The sequence below is a fragment of the Aulostomus chinensis genome, chromosome 19 (assembly GCF_037954235.1).
Source record: "Aulostomus chinensis isolate RoL2024-O1b breed Wild chromosome 19, RoL_Achi_v1.0, whole genome shotgun sequence".
NCBI classification, from domain to species: Eukaryota; Metazoa; Chordata; class Actinopteri; order Syngnathiformes; family Aulostomidae; genus Aulostomus; species Aulostomus chinensis.
The window spans coordinates 7,106,096-7,125,922 of NC_141338.1; the positions used below are offsets into that span (position 1 = coordinate 7,106,096).

General features: G+C 40.5%; 1 protein-coding gene across 3 annotated transcripts in view; it reads right to left on the reverse strand.

Annotated features, from left to right (window-relative positions):
• ptpn13 (protein tyrosine phosphatase non-receptor type 13) overlaps positions 1-19,827 on the reverse strand; it is a 46,824-nt gene that overhangs the window by 17,206 nt on the left and 9,791 nt on the right. For all 3 annotated transcript variants that reach the window (XM_086188491.1, XM_086188490.1, XM_086188492.1), the window contains exons 3-12: positions 16,359-16,525; positions 15,003-15,068; positions 12,737-12,922; positions 12,360-12,447; positions 8,943-9,575; positions 3,771-3,863; positions 2,434-2,533; positions 1,125-1,341; positions 278-352; positions 8-179 (exon numbers count right to left, since the gene is read on the reverse strand). In XM_086188491.1, the coding sequence (XP_086044617.1) occupies positions 8-179; positions 278-352; positions 1,125-1,341; positions 2,434-2,533; positions 3,771-3,863; positions 8,943-9,575; positions 12,360-12,447; positions 12,737-12,922; positions 15,003-15,068; positions 16,359-16,525 (1,797 nt within the window). The remainder of the gene's footprint in view (positions 1-7; positions 180-277; positions 353-1,124; positions 1,342-2,433; positions 2,534-3,770; positions 3,864-8,942; positions 9,576-12,359; positions 12,448-12,736; positions 12,923-15,002; positions 15,069-16,358; positions 16,526-19,827) is intronic.

The following is a 19,827-nucleotide window of genomic DNA, read 5'->3' on the forward strand; positions in this document are numbered from 1 at the left end:
ACACTACCTCTGAGGTAAGCCAGGCTGAAGAGGTGGTGCTCCACTAGGCCGATGTGAGCGACCACCATATCAAGAACATCTTTACACACAGCCTTGATGTCACAGTTCAGCTCGAGCTTTTGGCCATTCAGTAACACCACGCCCACCTTCCTCTGCACTTCCTCCACCTTGCCACGTTTCTTGTAGACAGGAGAGAGGAGGTGATTTAGGAAATGGGAAATACATCTGTGTCTGACACGCTGATGGATAGAAAAGCAGCATGAATGCAGATACTCACCATTATTGATGAGGGAACAGTTAAGCTCACACAGGGTTCACTGGCCATTTTCACAAACTCAGGCCCATGGAAGTTCTACCATTGTAAGATAAATAGTAAGAGAGAGTACTGATGTTAACAAATGTTCATTCAGATCATTTTTAATTCTTTTTTTTATTTTTGTGTTTAAATATTCACCACTTGCCACTACACATCAACACTTCGTCACACATCTGTCATGAAATTCTGTTGACCTTTGCTCACGTGACAAACTGATTTTACTTGGTTTTGGAAGACTTAATAAAGACCGTCAGGTTTGGAAGAGAAAGATCACTTTCTTCACCTCAAATGGAAACCTTCCACATTTGAAATTACCAAAACTTAAATATAAATTGCCTTAGCAAAGGCCCTGATTAGTTTACAGAGGTTCACGACAAACATAACTGTTGTTTCTGTTAGTCGTACCACTGGTGTTGATACAAGAGTACATTGCTTGACATGAATTAGTCAAGAATAAGCTAACAAGCTGACATTATGTTTGTAAGCAACAGTTGGTATTCAGAGAGCATCTAGTCATCAACTCAGCTACAATCTTGTTCCCAGTGAGCTTTGCAAAAGTTAAAACTGATCCATTGATCAAATATTTGAATATAACAAACTTGGATGAAGAGAATTCCCTTTCCACTGTAAATGTTGAGATACTGTATTTTAATCACTGTTAGTCAGCTGTGTGTTTGTGTGTGGGCTGTAGATTGGCTAATAAGAAAGAAAGGAATGGGGGGGGGGGGTAAGCCCAGCTGATAAAATCAAACACAGTTGATCAGTTTCAACATGTTCTTTACGTCTGTAGGTCATTAAGAGCAAAAACCTTGGATTTACGAAGCGGTGGAGAAGAAGTGTAGAGCGGGTCTCGGATGTCAAGCATGGAAGTCCGAGATGGGGCCAGGGGGTCATCTAGTGTGTAAAGGTTGGCCCTGGACAATCTGCTGGCCAGGTGGGCCTGGAGCCGCTGCACTTCCTCTTCCTGCTTCTGGAGCAACAGCTCCGCTCCAGCCAGACCTTCATCAGCTGCCCCCTCATACTGCCTACAGGGAAAAACAAGAGAAGGGACTGATTAGTCACAAATATAGGAGGAAAGCAGGAGCCTGTTTGTTTATGTGCGATGCCATGCAAGATTTGTCTTCTATTTACTGCCTTTGTGGATTTCAGATTCAGATTCAGATTCAGATAACTTTATTTATCCCCTTTATTTATCTCAACGTCTACTTTTACACAATGTGTTTACAGAGAAAAAGGGCACCAAATACTAGCTGATTTATGTCCTCTGGCATAAGGGGGGAAGTAGTGAGGGATAAATTGAAAACAAGGGTTTTTTTTTCTGTGAGCAGTCATCACAGCAGCAGGCAGGCAGTCCTGGTTTGTAATGCCAGAGATTAGAGAGATAGAGATTGCTGAATGTGGATGTTACATTAGATGACCTCACTAGCGAAGCATGGGGCTGAGCCTGCTGCGCAACAGCAGCTGTGTGTGGCCTAAAGGACCAGATAGGGCTGCTTTGCCAGTAGCTCCCTTGTTCCATCGAAGGATTGTAACATAGCTCCCAATTTCGCATGAAAACAAATGAGCAAACACTTGAATACAAGGCATATAGACTCCTATGCAATGAGGAAAGTAACGCAACAAAACTAATAAATTCTATCACTGCCAGATCAGATCTGATCAGATCTTCTGGCTCTTTTAAAAACCAAAAAAAATTACAACACACTGAACCAGCATGAGACAAAGATAAAACATATATTTTTGGTTTTCTTTTCATATTCTGGGAAATCTGGTTTCCTTCTTGTCTTCTCTTTTTTGGAGAGGCAGATAGCCCCTCCACTTAACCTCATCCTTCAATCCAAGAACATATGCAGCCCTACCACTGCATGTGCACTTGTGAAAACGAGGGGTGAATTGGGAATGGACCCTATATTATATATCTGGTCTGGGAAGGACAGCTTCACCTGAGCTATGGCATTTAAGACTCTAGTGTGAAGGTCTGTCATAACCATACAAGGACAGAGTTGTTTTTTTTTTTTATGGCTCTTTTCTTTTAGTACCTGCAAGGTGGCTGCTTCAACACACACAGACACACACACAGATACAACCACACACTTGTCCACATATGTTGGTCTTACCTGTGTCTGTTTGTGTTGTGACTCGTCAGTGACAGGGCATCCTGTTCACAGGAAAGAGCCAGCTGGGAGCCATATTGTCTCACCTCAACTGGTTTCTTAGCTAGATGAGACACATAGGAATACTAGTTACAAACACACACACACAAGTACATTTTGTTTCCCCAGGTATACAATCAGATACACCGCTCTAGATGCAAGCACCAACACTGTGGTGCATGCATGAACATGTGTGAAACAAGGTGAAGGAGTTAGATGTTTAGGCATTAACAGAAACCAGGTCAAATCAGTAGCCCAGTCTGTTAATTTGTAATAAAAGATTCTTTATCAAGACTGCCCTTGTAAAACAAGAGGAGCCCTTTTCATATCTGAGAAACTTACCTAACATTTCAGTGGCAGGAAATTTAAATAATACTCCTTTAAAGAACATGTTTGATGTAATACGTCAATTTCCAACGGAAACTGGCGCGGGTTCCATTTATATGTCAAAGCTGTTTGCAGATGTGTGGGCTAAGTGTCAGACTTACTCCAGCAGCAGAGGACACTTAACTGAAGTTGGGCTGCTATCATGGATACTTTTTTTTTTTTTTTTTAAATCTTTGTTATGCATCTCCAGCTACACTAGTATAACCAAATACTTACTCACACTACACACATAGTTGTATATCTTGAGTCTACTGTATCTCTAGTATTACACAGAGGATTTTCCCACTCTTGCTGTCATCATCCGCCAGATATTGGGAGGATGTCCGGTGTCTAGAAGGCGCCTAAGAAGAACAGCTGTTTTGAACATTCAAAGCCTTCAGAATGAAGCCATGTGTGGTTTTTGGATAAAACAGCAGGGAAACTTGCGTTCACTAGGAAGGACCACAGTCAGTGCTCAATGGAAACAGTCCCTGTCGGCTGGCTTTGAGCTCCTAAATGCTCTCAATAACTGCTTATTCTTGCTATTCCAGGTCTAAGTCCGTCCTTGGTTTGATGAGAACAAAAACTAGTGTTACACTTGCTGGGTCATTTGGTGTGACTGCACCATCTCATCCGCAAACTAGAAACTAGGACTAGCAGCGCCAATATATACAGGCACTGCAGAAGATCACCCTAACCCACAACCATGCAAGGCATCAGAAAAGCTGTTGAGTATTTGACTTGATCACAGTGGATCATCTGGCATGTGTTTGTGTTTTGATTGTTTTGGTTTCCGCCCATTACGCTCGGTGATTCACATGAACTTCTATAACCATCGACTTGCTTGAACTTGAATGCTGTGAGAAACGTGTCTCTAAACATGGCTGTCAAAAAAACAAAACGATGATAAAGAATTCCTCAGAAGAATGTTTTACCTTGTCTGTAGTCTGGATCTGAGGAGGTCACAGAGGGGCTTTCGCTGGATGAGCTGTAATCACTGTGGTACCTGTGGTGTGTGTGGACTGGTTCTGAGGGGAGAAAAGCATCATCAGCTCATCTTTTACAAATCATTACATACAAACCATACAGTAGTCTGTGAAATAATAAACGTCATGCACATTAGATGACTTAAAAAAAATAGTACGGACTCTTGTTTATGGTTTTGTTTGGAATGCATGTTAAGGTGGATTTGTTGTTTCTATTTATTTTGACAGACAAAGAACTTAACAAATAGTTGTTGGTATTATTTTTCAAAAGACAGCAGGTGTACTAACACAACATTGTTTTCAGAGCTCTCTCCAAAACCTACTTAGGCTGAAGGCAGCCTGAAACCAGACGACTGAGACACACAAAGCAGGTATTAGTCATGCTGTTTGTAAATGAATGGAAGACAGATGAAACTACAGTAAAACGCAGCTTCAGCAGAAGTGACGCAGGCATGCATCCTGCCAGGTTCAGAGCTTTCTGTTAAGGCCATAAGCTTTTGTCTTGCTTGAATGGGTGACACAGCAAGAACAGACCAGCTCACCACATGGATTTACTTTTCTCTAAGCAGTACTTCTTAAGCTCAAAAATGAATTGGAAACCTGAAGGGAAAATAAAGTATTCTGAACTCTACCCTACTATGTTAGGTGTTTCTTTTCATTGACGAGAGAACTTGAAAGTCCTGCTCCTCAGTATCTGTCTTGGCTACATGTCTTGAATGAATGGCATCCCCCCTGCCACTGTGCAGGTATTTTACTTCACAAGAACTGTTGCAGACCAGCAGAAACTATGATCACATTGAGACAGAGGACTTTCTTTGCAGAGCAGCGTCCTCAGCTTTAAAAAAGTTACACAAAGTCGCGCCAGGAATTTAGCACCGTAGCTTTACCCATGCACACATACATCAACACATGCATGCTTGGATGCTCACATATGTGCACAGTCACCTGTCTTACACTGTCTGCTATGCTGGCATTTGTGCAGTTACAATATGCATGTGGATGTGTGTACACACATCTACACATATATACCTATATACACATATATACACACATATACATATATACACACACATATATACATACATGCATATATGTGTACACACATATACATATATACACATATACATATATACATACATACATGCATATATGCATATGTGTACACACATATACATACATATATACACATATACATACATACATGCATATATGTGTAAACACATATACATACATATGTACATGTATAGGGTTATATCTATCTATCTATCTATCTATCTATCTATCTATCTATCTATCTATCTATCTATCTATCCATCCATATATGCATTATATGCATAAGTGTCAAATGTAATTGTCAGATGAAAGAGAGGAATAGTCAACATTAAGAAAAATCCAACACAAACTGGGGCCCGACATTTCATCATGACCTCAAAACATCTACTCCACCTCAAAGAAATGAGGGGAAAGAGAAACACAGAGGGTCACAGCTACTTAGAGAGCTTAACAGTGGGATCTTGCTGATTATGTGAATTTTTCCAGCAGAGAGCAAGAGAGCAGAAGGGTTAGACAGAGGGCGACTCAGATAACATGTACTGCATGGCTCCCTCCCGGTGCTCCTCGCAGCTGACTGTGCTTGTTTAGTTCCCAAGAAATTTAATATTGCAGAATGTATTAAGACAAAGGAGCAATTGATTGTACTTCTTTTATATGGAGGAAGAAGGAAATAGACACAATTGGTAACAAGAAAGCATGCACACATAAAAAGAAAGACAAAGAAAGAAGTAAGTTCATCCTGCTCTATAACTGATGTCACTTCTGAAATGTCACTAATGAGACTGAAGGTGCAAAAGGAATTAATAGTTAAATGCGTTGACATACTTCCTACTCAGCTCCAGTAACATCTGTCAAAGAACATGGATTCACATATGCTAGAAAAATAGATGGCAAATGTTTCTGGAAAAACATCCTTTCCTGAGAAAAATGTGTCGAGCCTGCTTCTCCTCCAACGTTTCCATCATCTTTTCATTGTCAAACTTCCCTGTTTCTTTTTCCCTGTCCTTGATTCCAAAACTGACACTTTCTGTGAACATATAAACAGCTTTAACAGGATATGGACGTCTGAAATGCTCAAACTGAGAAGAGGCACAAATTCAGACTGTAATTTTAAGTCTGGTAGTCGGAGGGAGAAATGTTACTTAAAATGAAGATCCAGGACAGTAATTTGAAGATATCTATTTAAAAAATTTCCACACTACTTGTGGGCTTTTGCAGTGCTTGTTATTCATATTATGAACATGACATGAGTCAAAAAGTCAGAAATAAACCTAAGATAAGAATGTACCACCTGTGAGAACCTGGGCTGATATCCATACCAATTTTTGAAATAATAATTTGGCTGACAGCTGATGCTAATGAGTTTTTAAAAATGGTTGTCTTGTTGATGATCATTCTCTCCTGTTCAAGGGAGACAATAAAAACCTTTGATAACAAAATAATAATGGTGGCATCTTCAAATTCAATCCTACTCCTCTCTGAAGGAAGTTTCATATAATTTTTCACATTAACAGACTAAAATTGGCCACAGCCATCAATTATGCAATTCTATTTAATTATAATAGACAATACAGCACAACAAACAGCCAACTCATCTGTACTAATGGTCAAGAGCTTTGCATGAAAGCCGTACAAACACGCTATAATCCTTCCTGCAGCAGCCCTTGGAGTCTGCAACCAACACTGTGATATAATTATAAAAATGTGGGGGTTTCACCTTCATGAACACCTCCCCTTCCCCCCAGGGCAGCAATTTTCTGTTCTGTTGTCCAAACTGGACCCGCCCCAGGCACACATATGACCTGCTGCCAAGTGCCGGAAAAGTCCAATAATGTTTGGAATTCCCTCATCCGCTATGCATGACTCCAATTACAGTCCCTGGGTCTCCTAGGAAAGTCTCAACTGATTGAAGCACCTTGGCATCAAAGGTTGGGGGGGGGGGGGGGGGCGACACTGGGTGAGACAAAGGGGGCCAGGTATAAACATGCCCATGCACACACAGGCATGCGCACATACAATGTTCAGCTGTAATCATGTGATATTTAATTGAACTCAGTTTGCACACACACACGTTCATACACAAAAGGCTTTGAACGAAGCAGGACTATATGCAACTATGTAACTGAGTGAAACCTGAGAGCACTGACCACTGCTGCGCCATCATTTTCCTGCAGGAAAGAACAGAAAAAAGTAAGAGGAAAAGAAAGGAGGTCTCTGCCAAGTAACACATCCACAAGGCCCCGCAAATGGTCTGTACTCAATTAGGCCCCATTCACACTACTCTGGGATGGAATACAAAATATCTTGGCTCCGCTGTCTTTGCCACTCCACAGTTTTGATGGGAGTTACATTCCTTTGTGTCAGCATCAACATCAAACTACATTTATTATTAGTTTGAATTAATTCATCAAGTAAACAAAAAGTTATGTTTGCAGTGTTGTCTCTCACACACACCATCAAACAGGGGCTGCCCATTCACATGTCCTAGATTTAACACGCTGCCATGAACAGAGGCTTGACTCCTCTTTTCATATCATTGTATAAATAAAAAGGCAAAGGGGAGGGAAGGAAAGGAAAGGAAGGTGGGACACGTGGGGGATACAGCCACAGTCGAGGAAAAGAATGCTGTTGGTTGGTGGCTCGGTCAGCATTAAAAATAGCTGCCAGAAAAGAGGGAGGCTGGAGAGCATGGGGAGTACAGAAGAAAAGAGGGAGAGGAGGAAAAGGAAGCAGAGGTATAAGACAGTTGTTTATTATATGAAACCATTCATCCTTCACATATTTCAACTGTCCCCAGATGGGCAGCAGGGCCTTACAGCCACATGTGACCTGGTGAATAAAACTAGCCTGCCTATGGAGACTTTACTGAGAGCTCCATAAGCTCCTAAGAACAACGTAAAGCTCTTGGGGCTGACTGCTGAGGTGTTAAACAATTGTGTTGTGTGTGCTCGGTCTCAGCATGTGATTACACAAAGATTGCTTTTTGCCTGTAAATACTCGTCTGATTAACAATATCGCGTGCATTTTTGCTTATATGTGAGAGTTTACAGTCACATGCAAGAATAAGGGGAGAGGCTATATAACATGTGTGACAGCTAGCAGCAGGCTAGAATTAAGCTGGCCTGTAATTAGAATCAGCCATTTGGAAACCTCTATACGGGTGACTCATATATTCTGTCTAAACACCGCTGCTGCTGCCCCACCACCACCAATGATACTTCAGTCAAGCCAGAACCCAGCATGCATTGCATATGGTAGTTCAAGATGGACACGGAATCCACAACTAGTCGAGTTGCCTGTCAGCTGAGGTCATTTTCACCTCTGTCTGATAAATCTATAACACAACCAAGTCTGGCTTTCATAGATATCTGGATGAAACAGCTGGGACTTGTCATGTGATATATATGTCACTGAAAACTGTTTTAACGCAACACATAACATTTACTGTATTTTAATGCCCCAAATATTTTGACCCCCCCCCCCCCCCCCACACACACACACACTCTATAAAATGTGTTAAGGTTTTTTCAAGAGCTTCCATGTCATGTGACTTAATCAGTTCTTGATATTGGCACTGGACTGAAAATATAGAACAAACCCCTTTTTACTGCCTCCTATATTTTAAATGACTATTCAAATGGGAAAAAATTCTATTTTCATATACTGCCAAATTAAGCTTTTTTCTAACAGCATCCATGTCATGTGACCTCAGGACAGGAAATATAGGACACACCTAATGAAAGTGAGATGTAATTTTGCAACACTTCATCATGCTAGTCTCATACTAGATTCGGCATGGCTAATGGAAAATGTTGACATGCGAATCACGGCATTTACCATAATGAGAATTATGGATGTTACAAATGTGTGCCAGGCATTATATCATGTGCTCCCACTCCAGAAGAGACAGCTATTACATCATGTGACAAGTGTCATGACTTAATCTTTCCAATCTGCGCAGATTATTTATTGTGATTGTAATCCTACCACTGCTAGGAAAGGCCACACTTACATCTGTACACTTCACATGCACACAACAGCAGAAGCATCCTAAGAGAGTGAACTCACCGTCCACTGCTTGCCTTAGCACCTGAAGTTTCCTCTGTCTCTCCTTGATCCTGTCGTAGGCTCCAGGGAGGCCCGATCCTACTGACAGGGCTGAGTGGTGATGAGGCTTCTTACTCTTTAGTCCACTAAACTCTGAGTAGCGAGAGTCTCTCTCTCTGGCTGCCCTCAAGGGTGACTTGAGCCTGCCTATGGAGTGGGTACTTAAGGCACTGCTGCCTCTCCGTGCATCCTCCAAGGCACCAAAGCGAAGAGCTTCTGGGTCAATACAAGCCAAGTCCACAGAGGATGCCCAGGTCTTTCTGGCCTGACTTGGCCCCGGGTCAGCACTGTGAAAGGGTAAAGACCTCTGATCCAGTTCCACAGGCCGGCCCTTTTGCTGGGGGTGAAGGGGATGTAGATAGGGATACGAGTGCTGGTGCTGGAGTGAAAGAGGTTTGGGATATAGTTCACTTGGGGATTCAGAGTTGGGGGGATAGTCAGACAAGGAATACTGCAATGCTGCCCCTTCATCCCCCCTCAGTAGGTCTTGGATTGGCAAGGATCCCATGGAACGACTGAGGCCCCGATTTAGAGACGCCTGCTCTTGAGTCCTGGCTCGGTAGCGCTCCAGAACCCTGGGGGCAGCACTCCTCCCTAAGAACAAAGACATTTTTTAAAAGCATGAGAAGCCTTCAGTCTGAATACTTACGTATTAATACCACAGCTTCATGACAACTGAATGGTATTTATAGATTATTTTATTATTTGGCATACAGGTGTGTGTGTGTGGGAAAAAACAATTACACCTAGTATTGTGATATTTTATAAGATAATACCAATACACAGGTGCCAAGTATTGATACTACATAACTAAATTGCAGGGCATGCAGCACAGTTTTACAGCAGTCTTTGTCAGTCTGTCTGCTGTTCGTGACAACAAATTAACAAATTAAGACTGCAGCAGTTTTCTCCAGGCTGCTCCACACAAATACATCTTATATTGATAAACTGCAAGTTATTACTTAATGAATACAGTATTTCAAATTCAGTTCTAAAATTCACTTATCAGTCACGACAAGAAATTAAGCACATTCATACACAAGCATATGATTTACATACAACTCCGCAAAGCATGACCCATCTAAAGTCTAATTTTGTGAAGCATCTCACAAATGCCTGTTTATGAATACTTCTGTCCAGAGTCCCCGTCTGTTTAAACAAGTATTTGAACTAGTTTCCTCATTGCCAACTCATCCTAACATTTATAAAGATAGTAAAATATTTCAAAACTCTCAGAAATGTTTAAATGTTTCTGCTTGTTAAACTCGATGTTGGACCTTGCAAAAATCTGATTAATTTCCTACGGTCATTTAATGGATTCAATGAATAGTTGCAGCATTATGACATTTTCTGGGTGGAAGTACACCTACCATTAATGGCAGAAAAACAATTTGACACAGTACAGAAAAGCAAAATGTCATGCCACACTTGACCTTAGAGGGTTCAGACTTGTTCTGCAGAGGGCCTCTCTTAAATAGCAGCTTTCCCCTTCTAATTAAGAACTGAAAAGAACTTCTGGGAAAATGTGACTATCTTTCTAAAAACTAAATCAATGAATAATTTTCAAATTTCTAGACAAGCCGTATACAAATTACTTGTAAAACTTAAGCTTACACACGCTTTGACTGAGCTGTTTACATGATTATGGAAAAGGAATATTCCAGTAATAATCCAGTTTATATTCAGACACTGTTTACAGCACACCTGATGGTAAACAGCAAGAGTCCATGTGACACAAAGCCCCAAACTGCTTTGAAAACCCTGACTTTGCTGTACAGATGCCCAAAGAATGCTTCTAGAACCAGACTGATTTCAGCATGTGCCATGTCTTAATTGAAAAAAGTGGGATTCGTGTGCATGTAAACACAATCCTGTTTCGGAATGAAAAAGATACATATCAAAGGAAATGTGCAAGAGCAAAAACATGAGAGGAAGATGTAGACATGAGAGAACAGAGGGAGACATTAAGTCCAGTAAAAACTCTGCATGCGGAGGTTTAATCTACAAAGCATATGCTTGGTCTTAACAAGGAAAGACATCAAGGAAAGACAAGCAGTCTTCCAGGAATTGGGCGAAGCGTACAAAGACTAGATTGAGTAGAACATGGATTTTTTTTCTCTTCTTTTTTTCCATGATAATTTCTTACTCTTAAAGTCAAGTTTGTCAGATAATATTGCTGTGGTATCAAATGGACATGAACATTATCCAACACAAAAATAGAGACAATGACTGAGCTCCCAAAGCAGCAATTACAACTTGGAACCACTGCAGTACAGAAGGGAGAGAGAAGAAAAACACTGGAGAACTGAGCAGCACTCTTTACATGTACTTTCCCTGGGGCTGGCTGGTGCTCAATCAGAGAAACAAAGCACTGATACAAACAGAAGGCCAGCAGCCTCACTAGTGACTCCAAAATATGCATCTCTAATCAATGCCATGCCATGCTTACATAATCCGGATGACAGCCATGTTTGTGTTCTCCTCTCCTTTTCATGGCCTGGAAACATGCCGCAGTTCTCTCAGAAACCACTGGGAAGATTTGGTCATATTTTCCTGAATTAAATTTGATTCAAAACTTGCAGCGTGTTGGTCCTTGTCTACTTTCAATTCGTTTCCCACACGCTCCGAAAATGAGGATGTAAGTGATGAATGGCTTGACAACCAGGCATGTAATTATCTCTAAATAAAAGTAAATGTAGACCACTTTCAACATATAAGTCCAACAGTACTCGGTCAGAAGCTCAGTTTATCACTAGAAAGAGGAAACTATTAAAATTATATTGTGCTAATGTAGGATCTTGTGATTCGTCCTAATTCCAGATCTTGAGTCACTAATAAGATTACACAGATCATTTCTTACATTAGGTCAAAACCAGACTGTGGTCTGAATATATCCATTTTAATAGAAAGCACACCCCTTTCTCGGCGGCACGGTGGTGCAGTGGTTAGCACTGTCGCCTCACAGCACAAAGGTTCCGGGTTCGAGTCTAGGCTCGGGCACAGGATCTTTCTGTGTGGAGTCTGCATGTTCTCTCTGTTCCTGTGTGGGTTCTCTCTGGTACTCCAGCTTCCTCCCACAGTCCAAAGACATCAAGAGGGGACGAGGCTGATTGATACTCTAAATTGACCGTAGGTGTGACTGTGAGTGTGAATGGTTATGTGTCTCTATGTGTTGGCCTGCAATGGACTGGTACCCTGTCCAGGGTGAACCCTGCCTCTCGCCCTAAAGCCGCTGGGATAGGCTCCAGCCCCCCTGCGACCCTTAACAGGGTAAGCGGGAGAAAACGAATGGATGGACCCCTTTCTCTTGACAACTAAGAAATCAAAATCATTATGAAATAACACATGAAGCAAATAAATGTGTGCAACTCATTGTACCTGACGGCAAGCCTTTGCCCCTCAGTCTCGCTCGAATCTCCTTACTCCGCTCTGGAAGCGACTCTCTATCAGTCAGCAGACCATCCAGCTAAGAAAAAAGCCAGAGAGAGGAGGGTGAAAAAAGCAATAGAGAAAATTGAGGAGGAAAAAAAACACAACTTAGAGGGCAACTCTTTCTGAGAAATCATGTTTCACCTCAATGAGCTCCATTATCTCTTGAGGAATTCATGTAATTGACTGTGCTTTGAGAGAGCAGATAAGGATTCCACTTCACAATTTACTGAGAAAAAGGCTTGCAATGGTGGATTTCTGGCCAGCATAAATAAAGATAAATAGAATGGAATGTAGTATCTGACCAATAAAAATAATCTGCATACCTGGGAAAGGCTGCCCAGCACCAACCGGACCAGTTTTCTGATATAAGAGAAGGGAGGGTCACAACTGGAGTTTCGGATGTGTTTGCTGCAGATGTCCAGCACCGTGCGCAGTGACATTCGACTCAATGTAACATCATCACACATGTTGAGAAGCAGGCTGTTTAGGTGTTCTCCCAACTTCATAGGCTGTGTGGGAAACAGAGTGACAGTGTGCAAACGATGACAAAAGCAGTATATGCTAGGTTCTATTGGTATCTCGAGGTTTGTTGTGGGCATCTTACCAATCATACAAGTGATTTCAGATGAGGAGCAAGACTGAAACCTACACTGTTGATTCCAAGTTACACATTTATAGGCTGACATGAAAATGACCATTTTCACATGATGTGATGTTAGCCTTTGTTTTTAACTGGAGTGAATGATAATAATGAACAAGATTTGAAACATGAGATTTGTTTCTAATACAAGTGCAGATTTCTTCCAAGCCCCCAGGATTACTGTTGGGCAACAAAATCAATCTTGCCATGGAAAAATAAGTATGGCATCCATCAAATGATGCACAATGACCAAAAAACAATTTTCACTCCACAAGTTTACATTGTCAAAGAAGCAGCTGTAAAACAGAACAATTATTTCAAAGGCTACAACAAACGAAAAATGAGAGTATCCGATTTTAATAAATTTGGTCTGATAAGATTTTGATAGTCTTGTGGAACTGCTGGATGAGATAACTTAAGACTGATGGAAGTTAGCCAAAAGCCAGCTCCCTCTCTAATCAGTTTTTTTAAGCAAATACGCTTAGCACAGCCTCACCAAGCAGCTCGCATGGCTGTTGCTAACAGGCAATTTTTGCACGAGTTGCACGTCACACTGATACCATTATGAAGATTTTCAGATTAAAATCACAGCATTTTCTTTTTTCCTTTAGTTTTCTGAAATATCATCACAATCACATTAATTTAATATTTATCTGCAATTTGCAAAGTAAAAATGAAAATGATGGATCAAGCACGATTATGCGTCCATGTATGTCTTGCTTTAACAATGTCTGCAGTAGAACTACAACTGCACCTCTTTCATAGACAAAGGAAATGAAAGAACTGGAGAGTGAGCATGGATGAAGCTTGAGCCCTTCAGTGAAGTGGATGGCAAACTTGAGTGGGAGTCATCGTGTCTCTGACCCGTGGGCGTTATTTTCTCATAAATGTGAACACACTGTACGGATTTTGTTTACACCTGGCTGACTCTTGCTGAGATATGAACACATTGAGAGCAGACAATCTCCAGAGGTCTGGCAGATTCCAAAACATGCCACACTGCATTTATGGTTTGCATTTTTTTTATTTTCCAGATGAGACAGTCGGATAAGAATCTCATTTCAGAAGACAGATTCTACTGTAACACATTTTTGTTGTGGGGCATATGAGCTGTAGATGAACAGGATCTGTGTTGCATGAACAGTAGCAATAGCAATAAAAGGTATGTGGCTCCATTCTAATTCTTGCAGTAGCATATCCATCATCTCATCAATCTATGCTTAGCTTTTTTGGGCCTTCCGAAAATGACTATGTTCCAGCTAAGCTGTTTATGCAGCTAAAGAAAATGAATATTCCATTATTAATCCTGTTTACAAGCAGCCACACAAATTCCAACTGGCTAGGCTTATCAGAAAGACAAAGGGTGGAAATTAAGTTAGCTGCTTTTTCACTTCTGTCTGGTAAAAATATTACCCATTATGGCAATTTTCAATCATCATAACTTCTACTGTGCTTCCATGAAAGAGAAATAAGACACATACAAGGCAAATGTGGAAAAGGGGCCATAGCACAAAAATTCTACCGGAATATGCTATCAAAGTGTGCGTAAACGTAGCAAATGTGCCAGTGCGACTAGTAACGTTTGTGAGTTTTCTGTGACGCTCATTTCGCTGACGTGAAAGATACACTTACACAAACATTTACTCTGGGTGTGGCTCTTCTAGCATTCTCAACAGTCTCAAAACATGATATGCCTGGAAAGTGTTAAAGTTAAAAATGAATACTCAGCATCCCTATGTAAGAAGAGGTCCTATTCTCCCATATGGAAAAGATGCTATGCTATCATCTCGTTTAGTAATGCACACCTGCTTTGTTCAGGGCTGTTAAACGTTTTTTAAAAAGGTTATTCAGGGTTACTCAAAGATTAGTATGCATTACAAAGTGTTGACAGAATTACAAATTGAAAGAAATGATTGATTTTCTAGAAAGTATCAGAGGCGAGGATTTACCTGGCTTTGGGGGATCTCGTAGTCTGCTCCCCAGAAGAGGGTCATCCCCAAAGAGTACATGTGCATCTGTGTAGAGGAATATCATGGAATATGACAAGGAATAGAGTTATGTCAACGCATTAAGATGAGGAGTGAAAAGTTTTTGACTGACTGAAATAAACAAGACAGTGAAACTTAATACAGTCTCATTATGGTATGCCTCATTCTAGTTAGAAAAAAAAAAAACAGAGTGAGTGAGAAAAACAAAGACAGGCTGAAGTTTAATACCTGCTGGAGTTAAAAGTTTAATTTGCCCTTGTTTGGAAAGGAAACTGACCGAGTCTTTCAACCTAAATCAAGTACATATTTCTATTTTCTATGTCTTATTACCCTGCGCTACAAGGGAGAGAAATCACTTCCCCTGAATGTTGGGCTTGGTAGGGGAAAGAATAATTCAGTGACTGCCAAAGAATGCAACCTAGCCTTCAAGGTCTTTTAGGAACAGACAGCTTTGGTACAAATTTAAAGACACACTTGCACATTCAGAAAATGTGGAAATTCAAAAAGCAACCCCCTAAAAGCAGAAATAATACTACATTTGTTTGGAAAAAAAAAAGAAAGAAAAAAAATCTATGAAAGGAAAAGCAGGGCATTCGCTGCTGACGTATCTTTATCCGCAACCTCTGATAATGAGAGAAACAGATTATATTTTCTACCCTGAAATAACTCGGCTGGGGAGACAGGACCAGTTCTGGAAAACTGACTCAGCACAAAACTGTGTTGAGGTCTGTGGGACCTTGCCAGAGACGGGAATCCAGTCATACAAGCTTTTAGCTCATCTACCAGAGGGGAGCAGTCAAATAGAGGAGGTGTGGTTACGTGTACATGAAACTAAAATGTGGATTCCAGAGGACAATATTGTTAATGACCTAAGTTCTACGTGTTGCATTAGCACAACAACAACAACTTACCAGCTGGCAAAAGTTAATATTCATGGCCAAAGTTTTGTATTGTTCTATTCTTTAGACACGCCTGAGTCTCCTCACTAGATGTAGCGATAACAGCGACTCCTTGTTTACATTTGGCAATTTCACGTGACTTTTGAGTGCTAGGGTGAAGTACTGTGACAGATTTATGTATATTATTTTGTATTACTGCCAAACTGTCGCACACACCAAATATACAAACGGGTTCTTTCAACTGAAATGAAGCAGAAGGAAAAATAAGTCCCAATCACTTCATTGAGGTACTGAGTTTCAACAACTATTCATCATCTGTGTTTTAAAGAAAAAGGCAAACAAACCAATGTAATATTAGAGTGGCAATCATAAAAAAAAAATAAAAAAAATCACCAATGGGGTATGCAGTGGTTCATACCTTCTCTATGTCAGAGACGGAAGTCAAGGAGAGCCCCTCCAGAACCTCTGGAGCTGTGAAGGCTCGTAAGTCCTGCTGGGTGACATACTCATCCGTGAATGAGATGCTGCCGGAGGGCATGAGCAGGAGGGACCAGGGAGAGATGATAAAGCCCATAGCTGCAGGGTCTGGAGTGGGAGGAAGATAATTCACCCATGGGAGATAAAGATCAGGAACCAAAATAGGAAAAACAAATAGTTCCATTAGTTACATTCCTGGTCGCCACTGCCATACATGCAAATAGAGAGTGGAATCTCTGCTTCAAAGCTGGTGGGTGCCATCACGTCTTGTCTTAGCAGTAACTGTAGACATATACGACCACAGTGGCTGTTTCTTGCTAAGGCTTTGGCATTTATGGAAATTCAAGATGATTGGAGTAAACAAAAACACATGTTGCTTTCTTAGGCTGCAAGAAAACAACAGTTGAGGCATAGGAGCAGAAAGGAATGGCTTCACGGCGTAATTCTCTTTTCCTACAAACCCGCAGCCAGCGCTTTGGTTAGAGATCATTTTAAAAATATACAAAGGAATGTTTGAGCAGTGCTGCAAAATTCTTGTCTTTGTCTGATACTTTAACTTTGAGAGGAGCAGATAGACATACAGGGGAACTTCATTTTAAGCAAAAAAAAAACAAAAAAAAAACCAAATCTGCTTTCAAAAGCTGGAATTTACTGAGTAAATAGAAGTTTCCTGTTTAAAACATCTGTGACCATTTGGAGATCTTACTCCACAGTAAGATCTATAGCTGAGCCCATGACTCATTCTGAGCCAATTTGTCTGTGACAGATTCTAAAATTAATGAACAGTCTCATGACACAAACGGCAACCGAACGCAAATTAGTTAGAATTTGACTGTTCACTCTAATGCAAATGGAAAAGCTAAGCGAATTCCTTAATAAATCAGAAATTGTCACACACCGCTTGTTCAAACACACCACTCTCATACAAACAGTGAGTAACCGCTACTATTGACACATAGGAAATAAAGTGTGCTCAAGGTTTATTGTTTGACAAGTCCATTCATAATGTTTAAAAAAGGTCCCTGAAATATGTATCATGTAAAAGCTACTTAAGGAAATACCCTAGCATTCACGTTCACTCCTAAAAATACAACTTTAGTTATGAATTTTAACTAGAATGAAACAAAACCTCCACTTTTCCATTATTAAAGACTAAATGGATGCTGTTTTTAAGACATCCTCACCATGTGTTTTTAGATAGCTTAGTGACAACCCAATGCGTTTTACTCCTGTTGGAAGGAAAAAGAAAGGTATTTTGACAACACAAGGCTTTAGTCCGTTTAAATCCAACCCTGGTGCAGTTCAACCATTGGTGCTGTTCATTTGGGCACTTGTGAAAGCAGCAATCACACTCAGGCGCTGACCTAGACAAAGTTCCAAGACACACATTTACAGGGTTACTTGATTACAGTGAAAGCAAAAAAAAAAAACCCAAAAAACATGTAAAGGATCTGGGGTGTCGACGTTTATTCAGATGTAAACAAACCAACTTCTGCTGAAATACAATTTTTGTAGGTGTTTTCTTTTTATTGGACCAATAAGAAAGACTTGTGTGGCTGCACTTCTGGTTCTGCTCTTTCATACACACCGCTCAGTACTACAAATTTTGCATTGTGGACCTGACTAAATAGAATAATGAACGCAATCAATTTCAATTTGACCAGTTAAACTGACAATAGTTGTCACCCTTCAACCACCAAAGTAAATACCGTGATCTACACAACGTCTTGTACAAATCAAACAAGATAAGCTTAAAAACACTCAAGCATCCAACCTTGCACCTTGTCCTTCACGTCAGAGCACTAAATGACTAAAATACAGAAGCATTTGTGACTAATCCTCTTGTCATAAATGTGACCTTAGAGGCCCCACTGATAAGCGGAAATTCTTACGGCATGCCAGAATTATCTAAAACATTCAGCGAAACTTCGGGTTGAAGTCAGACTTGTTGGTGCAGAACGAAAAAAAAAAACAGCAACTACATTTTGGATACTACTGCAATATTCACACTGGCAGTAATGAAAAGATCAGATATCACAATCGTGGCCAACATAATCAGGTGCACTGGGATTTCATATGAGACTGGGCACCACCTAAACTTCTTAAACAACACAGAGGGCACTGTGGATCCTGCTGACTCATATCCTGCTCAAATTCTCAAGAGTTAAAACCTCCCTCTGTCAGGGTTTTCTCAAAGTGTCTGAGGCGTTTAGGTGTGGTGGTTTCTGTGAGGGCTCATGCGGTTGGGAGAATATCTGATTAGAATAATATGCCAAAGGAAGCGGTACGTTGTCACGTAATTTTATATTATTCTCTGAACAATATTCATTAAAAACAAACAGTAATTTTTAATTGTACACAGACATTAGCAAGAAAAAATGTTCACATTTTTGTATGTGATCACACTGCATGCAATAAAACATGGTTCAAATGGCCCTGTTGAAACAAAGCTAATAGTGAAGGGAGCTGAAGTGTGATTTCCTCATTCTCCCAAAGTTAGGGTCAAGCCACTGAGCTTCTGTAAGGTACTGTACCAAACTAAATATCTCAATCTAAACATACCAAATATAAGTGAAATAAGTAGATTGGTCCTTCCTCCTCAGTTTGCTGTGTGATTCACTGCCTGCAGGTAGAGAGGAGGGGCTCCTCCTGTCTCCACCAGTAGCTAATTTTGCAAGCAGCGTTTTAAACTAACCAGTTAGGCTACATACAGACAGCATTCGCTTTAGCTTCACTATTAGATTAAAGCTGCAGCACGCAGCATTTTCTGCTTAAATGAACAGTTTCACTGTCATTTTGGGACCCTGACTCGTGATATTAAGAATGGCGCCTCTTTCAACCCTCCTCCCAGCTGGGTTAGTCGAGACTTTATAAAGTGAAGTACTGATTTCAGCAAATGCATATTTAACATGCACTAGGGCTGGACACTCGACTGAAAATATATCAAGCCAATATTTAAAGTCTCTTATTGTCTTTACTTTGCTCTTTTTTCACATGACACTACTCAAAATAATCTACGTTTTGCAAGAGCCGCACCATATTTTTCTTTTCTCGAAATTTGAGAATTTGCTTTTACTTTACAACTAAAATGTTGTTTTTTTGGAATTCATACTTTAAGTTTCATTTCACGTGGTTCAACCTCTTGGCTGTTTGTGTGAGCTGATCCCTGCATAGGAAAATGTAAAAGAGAACACAAATCACATTTCTTCCCCTCTTCATTTGGCCTCGGCACTGTGTCTAAGTAGAAAACGAAAGGGAAATCCCTGTCAACTGTCGTTTAACAAAAAAAGCTCTGTCTCAACTCTCGGTCTTCAATAACAGTCACAGACACTTCTCAGAAAATTTCCTACCACTGTGTACCAAAAGCTCCAGTCGATTTAGAGAATGGTGTCTAACTCGTATGCAACAAA